The sequence below is a fragment of the Macaca nemestrina genome, chromosome 3 (assembly GCF_043159975.1).
Source record: "Macaca nemestrina isolate mMacNem1 chromosome 3, mMacNem.hap1, whole genome shotgun sequence".
Lineage (NCBI taxonomy): Eukaryota > Metazoa > Chordata > Mammalia > Primates > Cercopithecidae > Macaca > Macaca nemestrina.
The window spans coordinates 41,888,870-41,914,235 of record NC_092127.1 but is presented as its reverse complement, the minus strand read 5'-3'; the positions used below and the strand labels follow the sequence as shown (position 1 = coordinate 41,914,235).

The window sequence follows — 25,366 nt, the reverse complement described above, 5'->3', positions numbered from 1 at the left end:
GTCAGGAGATCAAGACCATCCTGGCTAACATGATGAAACCCCGTCTCTACTAAAAATACAAAAAATTAGCTGGGCATGGTGGCGGGCACCTGTAGTTCCAGCTACTCGGGAGGCTGAGGCAGGAGAATGGCGTGAACCCAGGAGGTGGAACTTGCAGTGAGCCGAGATCACGCCACTGCATTCCAGCCTGGGCGACAGAGCGAGACTCCGTTTCAAAAAAAAAAAAGCAAAAAATGTATATATTTATATTTATATATACTTATATATATCATATATTTATGTACATTTATATTTATAATTTTTCCTTGTTTAATAGTCATTTGTTCTTTAAAAATAGGTCTGTTGGCAACACATTCTTTTAGTTTTGCTTCCCCTGGGAATGTCTGTCTGACTTTCATTCCTGAAGGATAGTTTTGTTGGCTGTAGAATTTATGGTTGACTTCCCTGCCACCCCCGCCTCAGTGCTTGAAAAATGTGCTACTTCCTTTAGTCTCCATGGTTTCAGATGGGAAATCCATTGTCGTTCAAAGTGGTGTTCCTTACAGATCATGTATCATTTCTCTCTGCCTGCTTTCAAGCAGATTTTTTCTTTGTCTGTAGTTTTCAGAAGACTAGTTATGATGTTTACCATTGACCCTAGCCTTGGCCTGAATTTCTTTTTTTTTTCCTTCGAGATGGAGTCTCACTCTGTTACCCAGGCTGGAGTGCATTGGTGCGATCTCGGCTCACTGCAGCCTCTGCCTCCCGGGTTCAAGCGATTCTCCTGCCTCAGCCTCCTTAGTAGCTGGGATTACAGGCGTGCGGCACCATGCCTGGCTAATTTTTGTATTTTTAGTAGAGACAGGACTGGGTTTCGTTGTGTTGGCCAGGCTGGTCACGAACTCCTGACCTCAAGTGATCTGCCTGCCTTGGCCTTCCAAATGCTGGGATGGCCTCTTTTTGTTTATTCTGATAATAAATTTGCTCAGCTTCTTAAATCTATATGTTTATGTCTTTTACCAAATTTGGAATGTTTTCAGCCATTATTTCTTTGAATATTCTTTTAGCCCTATTCTCTTTTTCCTGTTGGGGCTCAGTGATACGAGGCTGGACATTTTGCTGTTCCACAGGTCTCTGAGGTTCTGTTTATTTTCACAGCCTGTTTTCTGTTGTTCTGATAGAGTGAATTCTGTTGTTCTTTCCTCAAGTTTAGTGATTTTTAAAAAAATCCTGTCATTTTCATCCTATTGAGCATATCAAGTGAGTTTTTGTCACTGTACTTTTCAGTTGTATAATTTATATTTGGTTTTTAAAATATTTATTTTCTGAGATTTTCTAGTTTTTCATTTGTTTCAACAGAATTTATAATCGATTGTTGAAGCACTTGTAAGAGGGCTGCTTTAAAATCCTCATCAGATAATTTGAACATCTGATTTATCTCAGGGTTAGGGTCAGTTTTTTGGCTAAAATGGGAATTTGACTTGGGATTTTCCTGGTTCTTGGTATGATGGCTGATTTTTGACTGTATCCTGGACATTTTGCCTGTTTTTTTTTTTTTTTTTTTTTTTTTTTTGTGGTGGGGAGCAGGCAGTGGGAATGTTCTAAATCCCATTTAAATCTTTTGTTTTAGCAGGCAGCACCCAGTTAGTCTTAGCACACAGGTCCTGCCCTACATTTGTGGGCTGTGGTTCCAATGACAGTTTAACTTTCAGAACCTTTGTGGTGTTTGTGTGCTTGGTGGTTAGACGCCGCTAGGGCTTCCGTCTCGTTTCCCCTGCTGTTACTGCTGGCTGTGGAGGCAGAAGGGATTTCCCTAGGCTGGCTACTAGGTGTCTCCCAGTGGGGGAAGCGTAGTCTCAGGACCCTGGGGACTGAGGGGCTTTCCTGACTGTGGCATGATCCCCTTCCTGTGGGGGACAGAGAGCTCTCCTTGAGCCAGACACTTGTGGAGATGGAATCTCTCTACCTGTGCCCCACGGTTTTCCCCGTGTCTGTGTGCAGTGGAAGGGAGTCTTAGGCCCGTGTGACCAGAGAGGCTTCCTTGGCCGGGTCACTTGTAGCTGGGCAGTCTTGTGTCTGCCCGCCCTATTGCATATGTCGTGGCTCCCCTGGTTATTGTTGGTGGGGCTTTAGGTTGGTTCTTCTTTTGGATGGTGTAGGACTTATCTGATGTGAGGGGACTTTTGTTTGATCTGGGTCACAGGAAGGAGCCTACCTGAGCTGCCTTTTGTTGTCATGTCATGGGTTGGGAAATGGTGGGTCTGGGTGACCACTTTGCATAGGGAGATGCAAGATACTGTTTCACTGAGCTGTTCTTCCATTTTGGGGGCCTCTTTTGGTTATCTCCTCTGCTATTTCCAGGGTTTATAGTGCTTAGTAGGGAGGAGCTGAGAGACATAGTTCTATACTGTCTTGTGCCTTGTCATTCACTATTTTTTTCCTTTTTCTTTTTTGAGACAGCGTCTTGCTCTGTCACCCGGGCTGGAGTGCAATGGCACAGTCTTGTCTCACTGCCATCTGTGCCTTGTGGGATTAAATCATTCTTGTGCCTCCCAAGTAGCTGGGACTACAGGTGCCTGACACCATACCTGGCTAATTTTTGTATTTTTAGTAGAGACAACGTTTCGCCGTGTTGGCCAGGTGGGTCTTGCACTCCTGCCCTCAAGTGATCTGCCCACCTTTGCATTTGAAAGTACTGAGATAACAGGCGTGAGCCACCGTGCTCAGCCTCATTGGTTCTTAGGTGTTGAAATTTTAAAAAGCATTGAAAACTGTCAGAAAAATTTAGCATTTATTTTTCTGCGTTCAGTAAATCATATCACTCAGGGGTCTTATAGAGATAAGGAAACATGAGAACCAGTCAGGTTAAATGACTGGTCCTGGGGCTCTGTTGGTCGTTAATTGCAGAACACAGATTAGAGTTAGACTCCTCTTGATGAATCCACTATTTGTTTTTTGTAGCAAACTAAGTTGAAGACTTCTCTAGAAGAGAAGAGAACCATTGCTATGCTGTAATGCTCTGGGCTTTATAATGTTAACACACAAAAGAATTTATACATCCAGTGGAAAACCTCTCAGAATACAGGAAAGGAATCCAGTCTTCAATTATATTAAGAGTGAATAACATGCTGTGTTTGTTCCAATTTTAACATTAATCATTTTTTGTAAAGTCTAAAATAACATACCGTCTGTTTTTTACTATAAAATATTTGAATGGCCTTATAAAATGTTTCTTGCAAAAGAAAGTTATCTCACTGGTTATCATCGTCATTTGTATTATACTTCAAAGAGAGTAAAGAATATGATGGAGATTGGGGCCGGGCGCGGTGGCTCAAGCCTGTAATCCCAGCACTTTGGGAGGCCGAGGCGGGCGGATCACAAGGTCAGGAGATCGAGACCACAGTGAAACCCCGTCTCTACTAAAAATACAAAAAAAATTAGCCGGGCGCGGTGGCGGGCGCCTGTAGTCCCAGCTACTCAGGAGGCTGAGGCAGGAGAATGGCGTGAACCCGGGAGGCGGAGCTTGCAGTGAGCCGAGATCGCGGCCACTGCACTCCAGCCTGGGCAACAGCATGAGACTCCGTCTCCAAAAAAAAAAAAAAAAAAAAAAAAAAAAAAAGAATATGATGGAGATTGATGGCACCACCCAAACAAATTAACCTCATAGCTTAGCATTATGTGGGCCTTTTCATCAGGTCATCGCTGTTTACTCCACAGACATCAAATACCTCTCAGTTCTCCATGAAGCTTTTTTTCCTCTGCTGCAGAGATGGAGAAATGGAGAAACCCAGAAGTTAACTGTTAAGTTATTTGTAATGTTTTTTGAAGTCCCCAGGGATTTTACAGAAGATGGAGCCGCAGTTGAACTCATCCCGAAACTCTTTGGAGGTCTGGGATGGGAGGCATTGATTTCTCTCCCTGAGGCACGGCAAGAAATAGGCAGAGTAAATAGGACTAAACACTGGCCCTTTTTAATGTCGCTTGAGTAATATGACTGAAGGGTGGGAGGAGTGGGGTGTCTGAGGATGGACTGGCTCTGTTTTTCTTCTTTCCATATGGACTTATTCCTTTTGCTTCTGCTTTTGTTTTTCCTTCCTGTTCCCTACTTAATAGTCTTGCTGAAAAATATCTCTGACCTGTATTGAAGAATGGAATTAAATGTACTGGGTTTTGGAGAACTTTTCCCATCACTCATAGTAAAACTCCAATATCGGTGATCCATAGGCTAAAATGAGATGTTCAGGAGTTAGGGTGAAACTTCCTAAAAAAGTGATACAGTGTGATGATGGTTGATTTTGCAAACTTGTTTTCTGTAATGCATAATATAGCTGAGCTATGACCCTAAAGGTAAGGTGGTAGGTGGTATTAATGCCAACAATGTGTACTGACTGTTTGCGGCTCAGACTCAAAGACTGTTAGCATTGGGCAGGGCCCCCTTTGGACCATGTTTGTAGCCTCTCTGCCCTCAGCAGAGTGTCGCTACAATATAAACTGTGGTATTTGTGTCTCATAGTTACTTGTAATGAAGCAGCCTGTTGTATTGCAGGTGGCCAGTTCTGCTTTGCAGTAAACCTGCTCCGCCTCCCTGTAACTTCTACCTACATTGGGTTTTTGTCGGGTCTCTAGGATCATGCAGGGTGAATCTAATAATTGTTCTTGTTAATATCTGTCAAAATTCAGAACAGATGTTGTGACTTCTCAAAGTTGTTTCTCATCAGTCTTGAAGACTCCTTATCCTGCTGTTTTCTGAATGTTCTGTTTTGCCAGTATCCCTGCAAAGTGTGGTCCTCCAAATGAAACACGGTTGCCCCCAAAGTTTTAGAAAAGTCCTTTGCTGTGTGGAAGTACAGATTGTGACATGTAAGAGTTGGGTGTCTGTAAATTCTATTTATCAGCCTTTCTCCATTTTTTTCCTTAGGTTTGTTTATTGCTTTTTTTTTTTTTTTTGGAGATGGAGACTTGTTCTGTTACTCAGGCTGGAGTGCAATGGTGTGATCTTGGCTCACTGCAACCTCTGTCTCCTGGGTTCAAGCAATGCTCATGCCTCAGCCTCTCAAGTAACTGGGATTACAGGTGCGCACCACAACGCCAAGCTAATTTTTTAATTTTAGTAGAGATGGGATTTTGCCATGTTGGTCAGGCTGGTCTCGAACTCCTGGCCTCAGGTGATTCATCCGCCTCAGCCTCCCAAAGTGCTGGGATTACAGGCATGAGCCACTGTACCCAACCTGTTTCTTTTTCTTTTTTTATTGATACATAACTGTACATGTTTATGGGATACATGTGATACTTTGATACATGCATATAATATGTAATGATCAAATCAGGGTAATTGGGATATCTAGTGCCTCAAACATTTATCATGTGTTTTAGGAACATTTCATATCTTTTCTTGTTATTTTGAACTGTTGTTAATTATAGTCACCCTACTGTACTGTCAAACACTAGAACTTATTCCTTCCATTTAACTCTGTACCCATTAGCCAACCTCTTTATTGCCCCTCTCCCATGCTTCCCTGCCTCTGGTAACCACCATTCTTCTCTCTACCTCCATGAGGTCAACTTGATTGGCCCACACATTTGAGTGAGAACATGTGATACTTGTCTTTCTGTGTGTGGCTTGTTTTACTTAATATAATGACCTCCATTTCCATCCATGTTGCTGTAAATCACAGCATTTTATTCTTTTCTGTGGCTGAATAGTATTCCATTATATCTATCTGTAGACCACGTTTTCTTTATCCATTCATCCATTGATGGACACTTAAGTTAATTCAATGTTTTGGCTGTTGGGATAGTGCTGTAGTAAACAAGAGGGGTGCAGGTTTTCCTTTGATATGCTGATTTTCTTTCCTTTGGATAAATACTCGGTAGTGGGATTGCTGGATCATATGGTAGTTGTATTTTTAGTTGTTTTTTTCTTTCAGGTTCCAGGGGTACATGTGCAGGTTTGTTATACAGGTAAATTGTGTGTCATGGGGGTTTGGTGTACAGATTATTTTGTCACCCAGGTAATAAGCATGGTACCCAATAGGTAGTTTGTTTTTGATCCTCACCGTCCTCCTCCCCTCCACCCTCAAGTAGCCCCTCGGGTCTGTTGTTCCCTTCTTTGTGTCCATATGTAGTCAGTGTTTAGCTTCCACTTATAACCGGGAGCATGCAGTATTTGGTTTTATGTTCCTGCATTTGCTTAGGATAATGGCCTGTAGCTCCATTCATGTTGCTGCAAAGGAAATGATCATGTTCTTTTTTTATGGCCACATAGTATTCCATGGTGTATATGTACTACATTTTCTTTATCCAGTCTACCATTGATGGGCATCTAGGATGATTCTGTATCTTTGCTATTGTGAATAGTGCTGTGATGAACATAACGTGTATGTGTCTTTATGGTAGAATGATGTATATTCCTCTCTGGGTATATACCCAGTAATGGGATTGCTGGGTCAAATAGTAGTTCTGTTTTAAGTTGAGAAATCTCTAGACTGGTTGAACTGGTTTATATTTCCATTAGCAGTGTATAAGTGTTCCCTTTTCTCCACAGCCTCACCAGCATTTGTTATTTTTTGACTTTTTAGTAGCCATTGTGACTTATGTGAGATGGTATCTCATTGTAGTTTTGATTTGCATTTTTCTAATGATGAGTGATGCTGAGCTTTTTTTTATGATTGTTGGCCACATGTATGTTGTCTTTGGAAAAGTTCTTGTCCTTTGCCCACTTTTTAATGAGGTTGTTTGTTTTTTGCTTGTTAATTTGTTACAGTTCCTTATAGATTCTGGATGTTAGACCTTTGTCAGATGCATAGTTTGGAAATATTTTCTCCTATTCTGTGGGTTGTCTGTTTACTCTGTTGATAGTTTCTTTTTGCTGTGCAGAGGCTCTTTTGTGTAATTAGGTCCCATTTGTCAATTTTTGTTTCTGTTGTAGTTGCTTTTGGCATCTTCATCATGAAATATTGGCTAGGTCCTCTGTCCAGAATGGTATTTCCTAGGTTTTCTTCAAGAGTTTTTATAGTGTTAGGTTTTACGTTTAAGTCTTTAATTAATCTTGAGTTGATTTTTGTATGTGGAGTAAGAAAGGGGGTCTAGTTTCAATCTTTTGCCTGTGGCCAGCCAGTTATTCAGCACTATTTACTGAATAGGGAATCCTTTCCCCATTGTTTGTTTTGTTGAGTTTGTCACAGATCAGATGGTTGTAGGTGCGTGGCTTTATTTCTGGACTCTCTATTCTGTTCCATTTGTCTGTGTGTCTTTGTACCAGTACCATGCTGTTTTGGTTACTGTAGCCTTATAGTACATTTTGAAGTCAGGAAATGTGATACCTCCAGCTTTATTCCTTTTGCTTAGAATTGCTTTGGCTATTCAGGCTCTTTTTCGGTTCCATGTGGATTTTAGAATAGTTTTTCTAATTCTGTGAAGAATGTCAATGGTAGTTTGATGGGAAGAACATTGAATCTGTACATTGCTTTGGGCAATATGGCCATTTTAACAATATTGATTTGTCATATCCCTTCCTCTTTTAAAAAGCTAGTTCTTAGAAAACCAAAGCAAAATAATAATTTATAATTAGGCCAGGCATAGTGACTCACACCTATAATTCCAGCACTTTGGGAGGCTGAGGTAGGAGGATCACTTGAGATCAGGGTTTGCAGCAGCAGTGAGCTATGATTGCACCACTACATCCTGGGCAACAGAGCAAGACCCTGTCTCTTTAAAAAGATATAAAAGAGGTAAATTAACTATCTTGCTCATGTAATATTGCCTACAGTGTGGATAACACAGCTGTGAAACTTAATGCTAACACAAAGGGCTAATAATCCCAAACTGTCTCAAACTTAAGATTATTTACTCTTCAACCCTGAATGCTAAAAAGAAGTCTACAAGTTTGTACTTATGCAATATTTTCCACCCAATGAACACTTTATTATAATAAAATTTTTGTTTATAAAATCCATACCTACACCCAGTAAGCCTTTTGTTTATATTTATTTAACTCACAAGAACTACCATGCACACATGCTGAGGGAGCTGAGTGACTGCCCAGGCAGGGCAGATTTGCAATGTTGAGAGCTCTCCCCGCCCATCTTACCACCTCAGTGTCCCGTGTCTAGGAGGCTTTCCAGGTCGGATCAAATTTACTCTAAATTTGTCTAAATCGGCTTTCCAGACATCATAGTTACATATCTCTATTATCTCACTTTTCGTAATGTTAGTCTCATTTAGACTTTTGTGTGTGTTTGTCCAAAAGTGTTTCAATACCAGATTACAGAAATGCCAGAGTATAGTAATCCGATGACATATATTATTATGTATGATTATTGTATAATATATAACTTATTCATATAATCTGGCATTATATAGTACCAGATTATAGTAATCAGAGGGGCTTTTTTCTTTTTTTGGTGGAGGGGATGGAGTCTCACTCTGTCGCCCAGTCTGGAGTGCAGTGATGTGATCTTGGCTCACTGCAACCTCCGCCTCCTGGGTTCAAGTGATTCTCCTGCCTCAGCCTTCCGAGTAGTTGGGATTACAGGCGCCTGCCACCAAGCTGGGCTAATTTTTGTAGTTTTTATAGAGATGGGGTTTCACCATGTTGGCCAGGCTGGTCTCGAACCGCTGACCTCAAATGATCCACCTGTCTTGGCCTCCCAAAGTGCTGGGATTATAAGTGTGAGCCACTGTGCCTGGCCTTATTTATTTATTTATTTATTTATTTTTACTTCTGTTGAAAAAAAAAAAAAGCTTGTATGACCCAGCATACTGGTTTTATCACTCATTAAGTCACAAATGGCACTTTGAAAGTTGCTGCTTCTAGATCAGTGCCTGTCTGCAGACTGTTGCTTATGATAAGTAGTTTGCTTCTTTAATCAAGAAAGTATTGCTGTGGGAAAATGTTAAACTAAACAAAGGTGCTCAGTGACTTGGTTAATTTACATTCTGTCCAGATTCCTTGTCTGGCAGGGACCCTGTGACAAACCCTTCAGGCACTAGCATATTTCTTTTTTGAGACAAGGTGTCACTCTGTCGCCCAGACTGGAGTGTGGTGATGCCATCATAGCTCACTACAGCCTTGAATTCTTGGCCTCAAGTGATCCTCCAGCCTCAGCCTCCTGAGTAGCTGGGACTACAAGTGTATGACATCCTGCCCAGCTAAAGGGGCCAACATTTGGAATGCCTGTAGGTGCCACAAAACTGCCCCTGCCACCCAGTTCTAAGAAGTGGATCCATTGGTTTTCCAAGTCTCTAGTAGGTGTGAAACCTGGTGAAAGGATGCTACACCTATTTCATATGCCAAATTAAACCCAACAGCCCAGTGCCATTTAGTGTGGGGACAGGTAATTCTGCTGAACAGTTTGAGAATGAAACTTTGAAAATGGCAACGTCATGAGTTAGGAATTGGAGAGACCTAGGTTTGATTCTGGTTTCACTGTGTGACATAGTTTACTTCCCTTGAAGTCTGTCCCCACTCCCCAATCCATAAAATGGAGACATAAGCTCTACCTTGTAGGATTTTTAAGGATTAGGAATGATTTTTATGTGAAATATCCTGCATGATAGTGGATGCTTACTATTGTTAAGAATTTTGAAACGATAATTAAAGCTCTAAAAAAGAAAAAATATAGGTGATTGTATTAGGTAATAAAAAGTATGACATGAAACTATTGTTCAAAATGTGATACAAGAAGAAAAAGGAACAGAAGAACTTATATTCCAGAATTATTATTTTTTAAATGTAGGACAATTAGAAAATTAAACTGAATTTTTCTAAAATGGTCAGGAATGTAAAGAGGTGGGTATATTTTAAGTGTGTAAGTGGCAGAAGGAACTGCCTTCTTCAAAATAATGGAAAAACATTTGACTACCTAAAAATATAGAGTTCAAAAGCATAATCCAAAAAAGGGAAAATACTTAAAACCAAATTATTATATATCATACTTGTAATAGAGAAAATAAAGACTGCACATCAGTGGCATTTTATACCAGAGACATAATTGTCATCAAATAAATAAAAATCAAAGCACAAAAATCAATTTTGAAAAAGGTTGAACAGATAGAATAATGAACCCCATATGACTTGGTGACTAGAGGATGCTGGCATTCTCCTGCTTAGTGTCCTTTGAACTGGAGCCTGAATTTTATTAATGGTCCAGAAGAAGTTCATGAAGGTCCTCATCCTCCTTTGGTTGTATGTGTGTATAGGGGAAGAGAGAATCAATGATAAAGTTAAATCCAGAGTATCAGTAATAAAAAGGTAACTGGAAAATGTGCTTTATAGGCATGTGGATCTTTGTTCAATGAATAATTACTTCCTACATGTCTTTGTGTGATCTTTTCAGTAATCTACCCATTTAGAATCAAAGCTAGTTGAAGTTAGAAAGTATGGATCGCACATCCTGCCACCGTGTGCATCTACTTTATACACAACTAACAACTGTGGGACCCCAGTTACAAAGGCTGTTGGAGGTGAGCCCACTGAGAGCTGGCTGGGAGTTTCTTATGCAGGTTGTATTTGGGTTTTGGAGAAGGTGAGAGAAGTGCATTCTAGGAGGAAGGCAGAACATGTACAAAGACTGCAAGGAAGGAAACAACTTTGGCATCTTTTTTTTTTTTTTTTCCCCAGGAACAGAAGGGAGGCTATTGAAGCCGAAGTTAGGTTAGCTTAGGGGTTGATGAGGCTGCAGAGTGAACAGAGATCAGATCATGCAGGGTCTTTCAGACTCTGGGAAGGAATTGGATTTTATCCTGAATACAACAGAATGATATTGAAGGTTTCAAGCAGGGGAGTAAGGAGATCCAATTCATATTTTAAGTTAAGTTTTGCTGCTGTGTGGGAGTTGGGTTGGAGGAAAGAGTGGGAGCAGAGTAATGTGTTCACAGTGGAGATAGAGAAGTGAGCAGATACGTGGGATGTTTGCATGTAGAGTGGATGTGTAGGGGGTTAAGGGAAAGGCAGGAATCAAGCCTGATTTGTCATAGAATTATTTCTTGCCAAAAATTACAACCTAAAAACATTTGGCATTTTGGAGCATTCTCAACTCTGGGCCCCCTCTGGTTCTGCACTCTTCTCAGACCTCATTTTAGCTGCCTTTTCTCCCTCTGCCTCCTCCCTTCTGTTCTGCTCTCCATTTGTGAGTCTCCTTAGTTTAATTCTCTATTTTCAACTCTAGATTTCCTCTACTTTTTCCTTTTAAAAACAATTCTTGCCAGTTGCCCTGGTGGCACCTGTTGTCCCAGCTTCCCAGGAGGCCGAGGAGGGAGGATCTTTTGAGCCCAGGAGTTCCTGGCTGTAGTGTAGTGTGCGACGTTAATCAGGTGTCTGCACTAAGTTTGGCATCAGTATGGTGACCTCTTGGGAGCTTGAGGAGGAGCCAGCTGGCCCAGGTCAGAAATGGAGCAGGTCAAAACTCCTGTGCTGATCAGTATAGCATTGTGCCAGTGAATAGCCACGGCACTCCAGCCTGGGCAACACAGCAAGACCCTGTCTCTATAAAGAACAAAACACCGTTCTTTATTTAATCACCTTTCTTCAAATAATCGACAGTCAAAATTTCTGCCCCTGACCTTTATCTGCAACCATTTGTAGAATTTGTGTAGTTAATCTGCTGCATTCTGAAATAGCTAATGTGCATTTTTTTTCCTTGACCTTAAATTAGCTTCCTCTCTTGACTTCCCTTTTTCTTTTTAATGGTTCCACCAGTCTTTGTCATCCAGACAGGATAACTTAGTAATATTTGATTCATTATTTTCCTTCACTGCAATTCAACATGTAAACTCCAATATAGGTTCTAGGTTGTTGGTGAAGAAACTAAAACTCAGAAGCATTGTCACCTGCCCAGAGTCACACAACTGGTCACTGGTGACATGGGTTTGTGAGCCCCACTCTGACTTCAGACCCACATTCTCAGTCACTGCACTGTACTATATGCCAGCGGCCCCCAACCTTTTTGGCACCAGGGACTGGTTTCATGGAAGACAGTTTTTCCATGGATTGGGTTGGGGGATGGTTTTGGGATGACTCAAGTGCATAACATTTATCATTACATTCTCATAAGGAGCATGCAACGTAGATCCCTCACGTGTGCATAGTTCACAATAGGGTCACGCTCCTCTGAGAATCTAATGCCCCTGCTGATCTGGGACCTGGGGGTTGGGGAACCCTGCTATAGGCCAAGGAGATTTAGGATAACGCTTTTCCAAAAGACACCTAATCTTACTTTGTTTTTAAAATGTGCTAAATTTTAAGGCTGAGACTACTGCTATGAACGACTGTTATACTATCATTTAGTATATGCTCTATAAGTATGTCACATATAGTATCTCTTTATAGAGATTTTCAGTTTCTTATGGCAGCTTATTTACATTCCTCCTTTTTGAGGGGGAAGAAGAAAGGAGTGATATTGAGTGGTGGGCACAAGATTCTCCCTTTTTTCTTCCCTACCATTACAGGCCAGAGATCATTTACCCTTGCTCTTGCAAATACTGTTTCATTATTCGAAACATAGTTGGCCATCTGGTGAAAACTGTGATTTAAAACTTGCATTTCTTTTATTACTAATGAAGTTGGAAACATTTTTTAGTGTTTACTAGTGATTTCTATTTTGTGAATTGCATTCATTGTTCACAGTTACCATTATCCCCATTATTATCATTGGCCCTTAGCTCTGAAACTTGGTAGAGATGAATTAAAAGGTGCAACCAGTCTTCTAACTTCTGCATCAGAAATGGGGTTGAAGATGTCTTACATGAACCTGTGGCTTCTGAGTATTTAACAAACTTTTATATTAACCATCTGAACGTTTACATCTCATCTTTACAAATTCTGGAAGTGATGGTGCAGAGTTGCCAGTTTGAGAGATTCAGGCTCAGCTAGGGAATGTGTTGGGCCTGAAGTAATGCAACTGTAAACGTATTTGTGGAGAACCTAAATGCACATACAGTGCTTTGCCTTCACACCAAAGACCTCTCTGTAGTGCCTTAAGGTATGGTGAGGGCAGTAGCCCAGATAGAAGGCCCTCAGTGACAGTCCCATCTTTTAGAACAGAGCCCAGAGGATTAGGTTCTTGCAAGTTCAATCTGGGGAGTCTTCCTAAAGCCATCACGACAGGGTCTATCACTTCATTAACTCAACAAATATTAATTGAGCATCTACTCTGTGCCTCATTTTGTTCTAGACCCTGTGGTTATGGCAGTGAACAAAATGAGTAGATCTATCCCTGACCTCAGAGTTTCCCTTTGGAGACGAGTTGAGCTCCCCTGGAGGCTCTCCATTCTTGACTTTCTCAAGTCTAACTCCTTCTTTGCTTCCTAGCTCCTTGCCTTAATCCTGTTTCCTGTGGCCCTTAGATCAAACCTGGCTTCCTCTTCATTTTCAGTGTTCTGTACTAAGTTCAACAGCTTCTGTTAATAAGGGACTTCTTTTATTCCTGGCTTCACCATGTCCTAGCTGCAACCCTCAGTCCCACCCAAGTCAGGCTGGTAAGTGCTGGCCCCAGGCCCCCAGTGTCCTCTTGTGAGAATTCTCTTTGTCTTGTAGTAGCTTCTCGTTGGAATACTGGCCATTCTTTTAACACATTGGCTTCTGAAACAAGTGTAGAACATGTGTGAACCCACTGTGTATATTGGGATTTACTACTCCCTAGGGAGTTTGGTGTACCTGAGGCATGTGACTTGTGCAGTTCCTCAAGTAACAGCCCAGGAATGATAATCTTGACTTGTAAACATGGCCACATTATCCTGCAGCCCTGACTGTCCTGATGATTGGGTACCATCCATTCTTTGTTTTGTTTTGTTTTAACTTACTTAAAAGCACTTTATGCTCAGTGAAGAATATTTGAAAAATACTGACAAATATGAAGTGGCTTTGTTTGTTTGTTTAAACACTGGTTAAGGTTTTCTTTTGGCAGGGGAGCTTACTTTCTAAACAACTGTTTTATGTGCAACTGCATACTTTTCTCCTGCTTTCATTGATGTTTTACAAGTTGGCATTTATGTCTTATCTGTAACCTGCTTGCAGATTGGTCGCTAGCCACTTGCAGAGTGCAGTTAACAAGAGTGAACTCTAATATAAAGATGGTGATTCATTTCCAAAGCTAACCTAGAGGAAGAAGCACAGGTGTCCCACCTCCAGATGTACCCCTTAGCTTTTGGAGCAGAAAGTGGGCAGTTTTAAAAGTCAGGGGAGGGTGTGAGCAAGGTGGGGGATACCTGGGTTAGCTTGGTGTCTCATCAACGAGGCGGCTGAGCTGGTGACCGCTGGCGTCTTCATGGGCGTGACGAGGCCATAAGCCCCTCAGGTGGGAGAGAGTAGTGGGCATGTTTTTCAGCCGTTCTCTCAAGGCAGCCTCCTGATGGATGAGAGTTCCATAGCAGGCATGCTTTGGTCTGTAACTTGACTAACTCTCGAGGACTTGGATGAACTTAGTAGGGAATGGCGGGTGAAGGAGGGAGTAAAAAGCTATTTTTTAGCATTTCTAAAAGGCTGCGTAGGAAGTGGGGAATGAAAAAAAGAAAACATCTCTTTGAAAAATGGGGTACTTGGTTACATATTTATGTAACACCTTCTCCCGCTTTGAACACAGCTAGTTTTCAGGAGGTCCGGGCCTGTGTCAGTGCGCTCTAGGGTGCTGTGGGTTACGTTGATTCTGGGGTCTACTTTGACCTTACTTGTGAGGAATGTTTCAGAGACCTCACTACGCAGCCAGCACATTCGTTTTCTAACAGCCACGTTTCCAGATTTTCTTTCCTTCCTTCCTCTCCTCCTGTTGGCTTTGTGTTTCTCAGTGTGGCTCTCCGTTTCCTGCCAGTGTTCCTGGGGACTCTTCCTTCCCCAGGAGCTGCCCGTAAAACCTTTCCCCACCTCTGCTTCTTTCTTTTCTTCTAATATTGCAACATAATCAAGATATTTTGATTATTCACATACATTTTACAAGGACATTGTAAAAAAAGGGCCTTGTGGCCCAACCGTGGCCTGAGCAGTGTTTGTTCCCCGCACCGAGGCAGCATATTGCGATGGTTTAGACTGAGAACTGAACCCAGGGCCCAAGGCCTGGCTTTACCATTTAATGTGATCTGACCTCTCTGCGCCTTCTTACGCTTGTCTATAAAATACAGTGTGAAAATGTCCATGTAATTTGGTATAGTGAGCATTAAATGCACTAATACATGCAGAGTACTCACTTGGAGCGGTGACTGACACATAGGGAGTGCTAAATAAATATTAGATGGTTATTGCACATACTTAAACTGCTTGGAAGCACTGGTGTGAAAGAATTTTCTAGCTAATAATGAGTGTTCAAATGTCTTGATGCTGAACACAGTTCCTTTTTTAAATGGCCCATCTCATGGATTCAGGTACTGCCTGTTGCAGTTTTTTACATGGATTGGTTTCTGCTTTTAGGAGCCTTTAAAATAAATAAATAAATAAAAGAATTGTATGTGTTAAGGTAGTAAAGTCTTCAAACATAATTTTGGCCTTTAAGGGATGTTTTTATACTCACTGGCCTATACCGGAGTTGTCACTCACGGCCTCTGCTAGCTACTTCACAGCTCCTGTGAAGGACACCGCTCTGCCTGCAGCCCCTGCTGGGGAGAAAGCTCTCTGAGGACTGTGTCCTCCCTCTTCTCCTTTTCCTGGGGTGGCTGATTTGATTGGGATGGGACACCAGAGAGCTATCTCTGTCATGGCCTTCCATGGGAAAAACATGAGCCAAGCCAGTTTGATTCTCTTGAGAATTTTAATTTGGGAAATCAGAAGGAAAAAGTCGTGGGAGCCGAAATTGAAAGAATGCCATGAGCTAATGGCATGAGGGACAGTCCTGCCTGGCAGTGACAAGGCAGCAAACAGAGTCTGACAGCAAGAATTAATACGAAGTAGAAGAGAAGATGTGACAATTGCACGCGACAGAGAAAACTAAACACAGAGAGAAGCCAAGTGAGGTTAATGGCAGAGGCCCAGGGAGAACATCCCAGACATAGCTGTACTGTGAGTTCTTTCTCACAGCAAGTTGCTCACGTGTTTTCCTGGTCTCTTTGTCATTGTATTCTCATTATTTGAGGCTTTGCATTCAAAAGCTTCTAACTTAACAGCAGCTTGTATAGCATATGTAGTCCTTTTCCTTTCCCATCGAAAGGATTACTCTCATTTTGTTCTTATTGCCTTAATACCTATTCTGCAGTATACAGTGACATAAATTGAACTCACTTTTTAGTACTGTCTTCAAGTCTACATATTCCATGCTGTATTTTCCTGATAGCACTAATTTATTTTCTTCTTTTTTTTGGAATATGTCTTCTATTGCACTCCTGTGGAATTTGCAAATCTGGACCCCTCAGTTCCTGTGCAACACGGGGTTGTGATTTCTCTCAGATCTAGGGCGTGGACTCCTTAGGGCAGCAGCCTCAGCCTCTTTGTATTCATACAGTACTGTGGGCTGTGCTGAGCAGGTGATAGATGCCCAACAAGTCATTGGTCATTTCTCGTGGTTCTTTTAGTTCTTGTCATCCTGGCTTATCTTGGATCACAAAAGAGGATGTTTTAGCACAAAAGAGGATGTTTTAGCCCTTTGCTAGGATGTATCTTTTTTTTTTTTTAAACAAGCTTTACATTTATTTGAAGGAGAATAAATATTAAAGAATTTGAGAGAAATGAGGGAGTTACACAGTAACTCTTGGCTTTGATTAGTAACTAAGTTTCTCATTTGTGCTGTGAAATGGTGATACTCCAATGGTGGAGGAGTGAATAAGCTCATATTAAGTGAGATGAACACCTGACATCTAAATCCCTACTAATATTTGCTTTGGGCCCTAAGTGTATACTGTGGTTAACAAAGTAACTTGTCTTGACATTACTGCCGCATGTGGGTTTGTTTTTCTTTCGGTATTCCCTTTTTTAGCATATTTGGGAAACCAGTTTATTTGCCAAGTTACTGTATTTGCTACCATGTTTGAATAATGCTGTGTACATTTGTCATTGAATGTAACTTCCATGATCTTTAAAAACAATGCTTTGAAATAGTGTTCTCATCTGTATATTGTGTCTCTCATGTCCTAATTTCTTCTTAAAAGAACTCAAGTCATTTTGGAGCAGGGCCCATTCTTAGTGACCTCATTTTAACTGATTAGTTCTGTAAAGACCCTCGTTCCAAATAAGGACACATTCTCAGGTTCTGGAGATTTGGATTTCAGTATATAAATTTGGGTAAAACACAGTTTCAACCCATAATACAGAGGAACCACCACCCTACTAATTACCACAGCACCCATAAACCAGGCTTCCTTGGTGTCAAAGCCAAGAAGCTTAAAAGATTTGTTTGCACCTAGAGCCCACAGTCATTAGGTTGAGACTTGTGAGTCTCACTAGATATTGGCACAGTTACCAGAAAATCCTTAAAGGACTCTCCTCATCTCTCACCTGTATGAGGACAGGAGCCTCCTAACGTGTCACCTTCCTGCTGCCGACCTTGTCCGCCTTCAGTCTGCTCTCAACGCACGCATCTCTGGGTTCCGCTACTTCCTAGTCATATGACCTTGGGCAAGTTGGGTAACCTGTGTCTGTGTCCTTGTCTGTTGTAGTGATAGTTAACCGAATCTACAGATGTAAAGTGATTGGTAGAGTACCTGATGTTAAAAGGTGTGGTAGCCAGAATGGTGGCCCTCCAGTGATGTCCTGTCCTAATCATCCCTGGAACCTGTGAATATGTTATTTTACGTGGCAAAAGGGACTTTCAGATGTGATTAAAGACCCTGAGATTGGGCGGGGGCGGGGGGTGGGGCGGTTATCTTGGATTATTTTAGGGCCCATTGTAATCACAGTGGTCCTTAAAAGAGTCAGAAGAGATGTGATGACAGAAACAAAGGTCAGGCTGGGCGCTGTGCCTCACACCTGTAATCCCAGCACTTTGGAGGGCCAAGGCAGGAAGATCACTTGGCCCCAGGAGTTCAAGACCAGCCTGGGCAACGTAATGAGACCCCATCTCTTCTAAAAAAAAAAAAAAAAAAAAAAAAAGGCGTGGTGGTGGTGTTTCATGCCTGTAGTCCCAGCTTCTCAAGAGATTGAGGTGGGAGTTTCTCATGAGCCCAGGAGTTCAAGGCTGCGGAGAGCTGTGATAGTGCCACTGCACGCTAGTCTAGATGACAGAGTGAGATAGACTTGCTGACACCTTGATTTTAGCCCCATGAGACTTCCCCCAGTTTAGACTTCCGACCTCCAAAAACTGTTAGATAGTAAATTAGCGTTGTTGTAAGCCACTGCATTTGTGGTAATTTGTTACTACAGCAATAGGAAACGAATACATAAGTGTCAGCTGTTTTATCTGGTTTTCCTGTTCTTACTGTAAATAAGATTTTCTTTAAACAGAGGAGTCTGTGGCCAAAGACAGTTGGAAAATGAGTGGACTAGGTGGTCACCAGCATTCTTGTCCCATCTCCTCCTGATGTAGCAGGTACTCTCTCTAAGACAGTGCCTAGCCCCAGTAGTTTCTCAGCATTTGTGGAATGTTTAGGAAGGGCTGGGTGGTGGTCTCCATTGTGGAGCCACCTGTGGGATTCTCTCGAGTCCCCACATCACTCCTGGAGGATTCTTCATAATTATTTGGCTATTTTGGTATTTGGTTGTTCCTTCATGTGCCATATTGGCCTTGAGCTCTGTGTTCCAGGTTTATGGGTGTCTTTTGGGGCCTATGCACCTTTGTGGGCTCCACTGGTTTTCCTTTTACCCCATAAATTTGTCACTTCAGGTCATTCAAGTGACTTCAGATGTTATATATTCTGTGATAAGAATTCATTACACAGACACCCCAGGCAAGCTGGACTCAGAGTTAGGGCCGGGAATGCTTTACCGGAATAGAGCCAGAGACAATGTTGGGCCATGAGCTGCTTCTAGAACAGCCTGTGATTTGGCCTTTAGGCCTAAACTAGCCCCGTGATGCATTCTGGGCTTATTGGTTGTTTGCAGCATTTTTTTAAACCTACAAAATGAGTTAGTTATTTGCTTTCTTTTTTAACCTGTACGGAGTTAGTTATTTGCTTTCTTTTTTAACCTGTACGGAGAAGCTGTAATGCCATTTTTGTATATAGTACCACTGCTGCTTTTGTAAAGTATGAAGCCAGTCTACAGTGCTAGAGGAATTTCATTTCACTTCAAGTTTCTTGGATTAATGTCAACATTATTTCCCTGGCATGAAAGATACTAAGTTTTTAGAGTCTGTACCCTTTAGATAAAACATGGAAGAATTTTGGTGCATGTTTTGATGTGCAGAGTCGGGGGCAGCTCCCTCAGCAGACCTTTGTGTAGTTGATAATCTAATTATTTGGCACTCTACATAAAGAATGTGAGCTTCCAGGTGCAATTTGTCTATTTTGAAAAGGGCTGTGGAATCTATTATGATTTATAAAAAATCCTGTATTTAGATTGAATGAGTGATAAGAGTATATTTATTGACCATATCCTTTTTCTTTTAAAGCCATTAGTAGAACATGCCAACATTTTTAAAAGCATCTCCATGAGTGCTTTCACTGGTGGGATGAGAAGTTGTAGGAGTTAGTAGTGACAACTTCATGACCAGGGCTCAGGCTTGTAACTTAAGGGATTATCATGCACTGACATGATAATCCTAGATGGGCAGTCAAGGTAGGGTGACCCAAACAGAGATGCTCCCCACCTCCAGACAGCAGAGTGTCTGTCTGTCTAATATCTCATGATCTTAACTAAAAATTGTTGATAAATAGGTGGCTCTGCTATAAGAAATAATTTTCTTATTTGTAGAATCAAGGACAAGCAGTGGCAGTTCAGGCCAGAATCTGGAGGCTCTCCACACCTGAATTCAAACTGTAGTTGGATCTCTGCATGTGGTATCCTACCTCTCAAACTCAGCACATCTCAGATAGAACTCCTCATCTCTCAAACTGCTCCTAACCCTGGGAAGAATTAGATCACCTACACTGTCTCTCCTATTTGCCTGCAGATCAAGACACAAAAATTCAAGTCTAGAAGACTCTGAAGTGGCGAGTTCATTTGAAGGGTGCAGGTCACATTCATTCCTCTGTGTTAGCTGTGCTTTTTGTGCAGTCAGACTTGGCATTATCTACCAATATATAACAGCCTTGAGGGTATCTCAAGAGCAGTATTAATTCACAATACTCAGGAATTAGGCAGAGGAGAATAGGGGGCATGGAGGTACAAATAAATGATTTTTCCATTTACTTACAATTCTGCACTAGGGTCCTTTAGAGAGCCTGACGGTTTCACACCAGTTGAGATCTGGGCAGAGGACCTGAGAATAATGTGAAATCTCTTGAAAGATTGAATGGTGTAATGGAAAGGACATTGGTGGGGGTCTGAGAAACCAGGGAGTTGATCCTTTGCCTCCAGGACTTATTACCAGCAGTGTAAAGAGGTCTGTGACTTGATCGAGTCACTAAACTATCTCTGAACCTATTTTTTTTAAAAGATAACACCAACACCTACCCTCCTGGTGTATTAACAGTAATTGAAATAATATTTGTAAGTCAATTAGCATAGAGCAGGCACTCAGTAAAGGTTAGTTGGTTAGGCTGGGCATGGTGGCTCACACTTGTAGTCCCAGTACTTTGGGAGGCCGAGGTGGGAGGATCAGCTGAGGTCGGGAGTTCGAGACTAGCCTGACCAACATGGAGAAACCCCATCTCTACTAAAAAATAAAAGAATTAGCCGGGCGTGGTGGCATATACCTGTCATCCCAGCTACTTGGGAGGCTGAGGCAGGAGAATCACCTGAACCCGGGAGGCGGAGTTTGCGGTGAGCTGAGATCACGCCCATTGCATTCCAGCCTGGGTGACAAGAGTAAAACCCCGTCTTTAAAAAAAAAAAAAAAAAAAAAAGTTAGTTGGTTAGTTTTCTCTATTCTCCCCACCCCGCGTCTAACTCAGGCAGAGATGTTACTGGTCTTTGTAACTACATTAATCAGTGAGAAACTGCTTGGGTTTCATGTGCAATGATATTGGAAAGAAAATACATTTAATGAACTGCATTAAGTTTAGCAAACTGCCTTATGCTTTTGTTTTGAAAGGAAGAAGACATCTGTAAAATATGAACTGCGTGGGAAAATAAATTTAAAATGCATAAAGTAATGGAAAGGCAATTACATTTATAATTATTCAAAGAAATAGAATATGGTGTGGTCAGATTTTTAACAGTGGAAATTTTGCATAATAAACTCTGGTAACCCTAGGAGGAGATCACCAGGAAGGGGAAAATGAGTAACAGAAATGCTTATGTTTTAAAATGAAGAAGTGATATAACTATAATTCTTAGCACAGGTGTAAAGCATGCTATTGGAAATACATCAGATTGGTTATGCAAATAAGCCCCAATTTAATCTATTACAAACATTTTCAACTAATGAAATTAGGCATGAAATGTTGGAAAAATTGGTGCATTTAAGTTTTAACTTTCCAGAGAGCCTACTATTCTGACCATAAGAAACATCATCTTTAAAATAACCTGTAGCCGTTGATCTAGTAATTTTGGATAAAATAATGGAACAGCTCCAATGGAAGAATATATAGTTTATGCCAGTCTATTCATAGCAATATATAAAAAATACATAGGTAAGTAAATGTAAATATGTTCGTATATATTCTGTGAAAATGTACACATATAAACAAGATCCTATTGCGACCTGGCAAAGCAAAAAGCAAAATAGAATAATATGTACTACTAAAAATCATAAGTCCACAAACTATCAATATTCAGAAATAGGTAAACGAAATAAATTTAAAAAGAAAGTCATCCTATTATATCTTTTTATTTTGTATTCTTTTGAGATGGACTTTCACTCTTGTAGCCGAGGTTGGAGTACAGTGGCGTGATCTCAGCTCACTACAACTTCCGTCTCCTGAGTTCAAGCGAGTCTTGTGCCTTAGCACAAGCAGTAGCTGGGATTACGTGCCCACCACCACGCCTGGCTAATTTTTGTATTTCTAGTAGAGATGGAGTTTCACCATATTGACCAGGTTAGTCGTGAACTCCTGACCTCAGGTGAACTCCTGACCTCAGGTGATACGCCTTTCTTGGCCTCCCAGAGTGCTGGGATTATAGGCGTGAGCCACCTTGCCCAGCCTATTACATCTTATTTACAGTTTTGGCTGCTGTTTCAGGGATATAGAGAAGCACAAGACTGACAGCTTCAGGGAAATGAAATTCCAGCGTGGGAAGATAGGTAACAATGTGCAAATATTGACTAAATAAATTTGGATGAATAAATGCTGTGAAGGAAGTAAGACGGCAGTAGAATGGAGAGGATCACGGTGCCTAGGACTGGCCCTATCCTAGGAAGGCTGAGGTGGGGAGGATTCCTGAGCTGAGCTGTGGTGTTGGAGGAGTGGGCCAGTAACGATGTGGGCTCAGGGAACAGAAAGTTAAGGGTTTTCAGACTGGAGTGAGTTTGGTATGTGTGAACCAACAGCAGCCAGTGTGTCTAGATCTTAGAGAACAATTGTATGTTGACCTGGTTTATATTAGGAACTAAGTTATTTTATTTACTTACTTTTATTATTTTGAGACAGTCTCACTCTGTCATCCAGGCTGGAGTGCAGTGGTATGATCTTGGCTCACTGCAACCTCCGCCTCCTGGGTTCATGCCATTCTCCTGCCTCAGCCTCCTGAGTAGCTGGGACTACAGGCATCCGCCACCACGCCTGGCTAAGTTTTGTATTTGTAGTAGAGACGGGGTTTCACCATGTTGGCCAGGCTGGTCTCCACCTCCTAACCCCAGGTGATCTGTCTGCCTCAGCCTCCCAAAGTGCTGGGGTTACAGGCGTGGGCTACCTTGGCCAGTTGTTTTTTTCTTTTTTTGGAGACAGGGTCTCCTCTGTTGCCTAGGCTGGAGTGCAGTGGCACCATCTTGGCTCACTGCAATCTTCTCCTCCTGGGTTCAAGTGATTCTCATGCCTCAGCCTCCCAAGTAGCTGGTATTAAAGGCGTACAGGACCATGCCCAGCTAATTTTTGTAATTTTAGTAGAGATAGGGTTTCAGTTTCACCATGTTGGCTGGGCTGGTCTCAAACTCCTGGCCTCAAGTGATCTGCCCACCTTGGCCTTCCAAAGTGCTTGGATTACAGGTGTGAACTACCACACTGGCCATATTTTACATTTTAACACAACCACATTTTATTTTTCTTTATCAGTTATCTTTTCAATCACCCCCAAACCTAATGACTAAAAGAGCAGCCATTTATTTCAGTGTGTGCTTTACTCACTGGACAGTTACCTGTCCCTCTGAACGGCCTCATGCATGTATAGGGAAGCTCTGCCTCTGCAGGCTGGCTGGCTGCTGCGGCAACTAGGGGGCCACTGAGCCAGGAGTCATTCATCAGTGAGCTGGCGAGCCTGGGCTTGTTCTCATGGAGGACTTAGGGTTCCGGGAGAGTGGAGCAGAGGTGTGTAACATTCCTTGAGGTGGAGGCTCTGAATTGGCACAGTGTCACTTTCTCTGTATTCTATTGGCTACAAGACTAGCCCAGGTTCAAGGGGTGGGAAATAGATGAGTTTCCATGGGAGGAACTGCAATGTCAGTGCACTGAGATGTGCCTACAAGGAGGGCTGGAGGATTGGTCCATGCTTGCAATCCATCCCATTTCGCCTTATGCTTGGTGCTTTTCTTCTATACTTTAGGTATAGGAAATTACAATCCTGTATGATCCAACATTTTACAATTTTGCCTTTTCATATTTAGGTCTTTCAGTGTTTACATATTATTTTAAAAAATTGAGAACAGCATGATAAACATGAGGAAAAATGAAGTTTCAAAAACTGACGGTGGGGAATGTTAAAAGGGTTAGAGGCTGTGTACGTGGCAGAGCAGGGGCTATTTGGGGAATCTTTGTATCTTCAGCTCAGTTTTACTGTGAGCCTAAAACTGCTCTAAAAATGGTCTGTTAAACAATTGTATTACCATAATATGACTCATCTTCATTATGACAGTAATGTGTGACGGAGACATACAGGAAGACAGGAGCTGTGTGAAGTGCAGAAATCAGTGAACACCTTCTTAGAAAGTGCTTTAAATCAGAGGCAGGATTGTATACTTGTCAGGCTGTGGCCTTTGGACCAGTGGTTCTGAAGAATAGTTAAGCCTTTGCTGCTATTGTTTGTAGCTGTGCCAACCTTACGCAGATTACTCAACATCTTTGAGGTTTGGCCTCTTTGTAAAATGGTATAATAATCTTTATATATCTCTTGAGAATTTTTGAATGAAATGAAATATGCATATCACCTAGCATGGTGCAAGGCCTGTAAAATAAATGTTAGCCTATTTTAGAAGTAGTTTTCCACTCTTCTGTTAATCTCCAATTAAGATGAGGACCTCTGTAGGTCTTTTGCAGAATTAATTGTTCCTACCATTTCTTCTTGGCCTTCACTTCCCTCCCTGATGCTGTTTTCTGTGAACATTCTTTTTGAATCTTCTGGGTTTCTCTGACTGGAGTGGTTATTTGGCAATCGATTAAGAGCAGCTGGTTGGCTGACCTTGGGCTTTTGAGATCCTTATGTTTGAAACCATGGCAGGCATCCAGATCGCATCAAGCCACTATCAGGTGTGTGTGTTCCTAATCACAGCCTGAACTTTAGAATTGGGCACATCCTGACTGGCATGAGCAGAGAAAGGGAGAATACTTTAGGGAACAATGTGAAAGAATCAGATCTGAGGAATAAGAAGGTGGGGGAGGGAATAAACATTTCTCCAGCGTCTGTTCTGTGGCAGGGTATAGACTAGAAGGCAAAGGCTACCCAGAGCGTGCCAGGTTGAAGATGGCGGGCCATTTGGCAAGGGAGTTGGGTCATGCCTTCTCATAGATCGAGTGGAGGACAGCTCTACAGCTTTACCAACTTTAGGAGGAATAAATTTCTTTTATGGCTTGACTTAAAACAATAACCCAAGTCATCGTGATACTTTTCTTCCTAGGTTTGTCGGTGGCCCAGCGGAAGTTTGCTCATTCACTCAGAGACTTTAAGTTTGAGTTTATCGGTGATGCTGTGACAGATGATGAACGATGCATAGGTAAATAAACATGAGATTTTGGTTTGTTTTCCTTTGCCATGGCCACCAAATAATCACTCCTTTCTTGTTACAGATGCTTCCTTACGTGAATTTTCAAATTTTTTGAAGAATCTGGAGGAACAGAGAGAAATTATGGTGAGTTGAGAGGGGTGTAAATTAATAAGTCAGATTTCAAGGGGGAAAAATCTGGTTTTGGAAGCTGGTTCTGGTAGAAGTTGTGATGCATTTATCGCTGAGTACAGTAGTGCATTGTAATGGAAAGATGAGGTTTCAGGAGCCCTGATTTCTTGTTCCATGAGGGGACTGACCACGGTCAGAACTTGGAGAAGCTGCAGGACCTCCACCAAGGCCTT

General features: G+C 41.7%; 1 protein-coding gene across 7 annotated transcripts in view; it reads left to right on the top strand.

Moving 5' to 3' along the window:
• Positions 1 to 25,366, top strand: part of LOC105463455 (Rho GTPase activating protein 10) — a 351,270-nt gene that overhangs the window by 82,472 nt on the left and 243,432 nt on the right. For all 7 annotated transcript variants that reach the window (XM_071092951.1, XM_071092950.1, XM_071092949.1 and 4 more), the window contains exons 2-3: positions 24,918 to 25,013; positions 25,087 to 25,148. In XM_071092951.1, the coding sequence (XP_070949052.1) occupies positions 24,918 to 25,013; positions 25,087 to 25,148 (158 nt within the window). The remainder of the gene's footprint in view (positions 1 to 24,917; positions 25,014 to 25,086; positions 25,149 to 25,366) is intronic.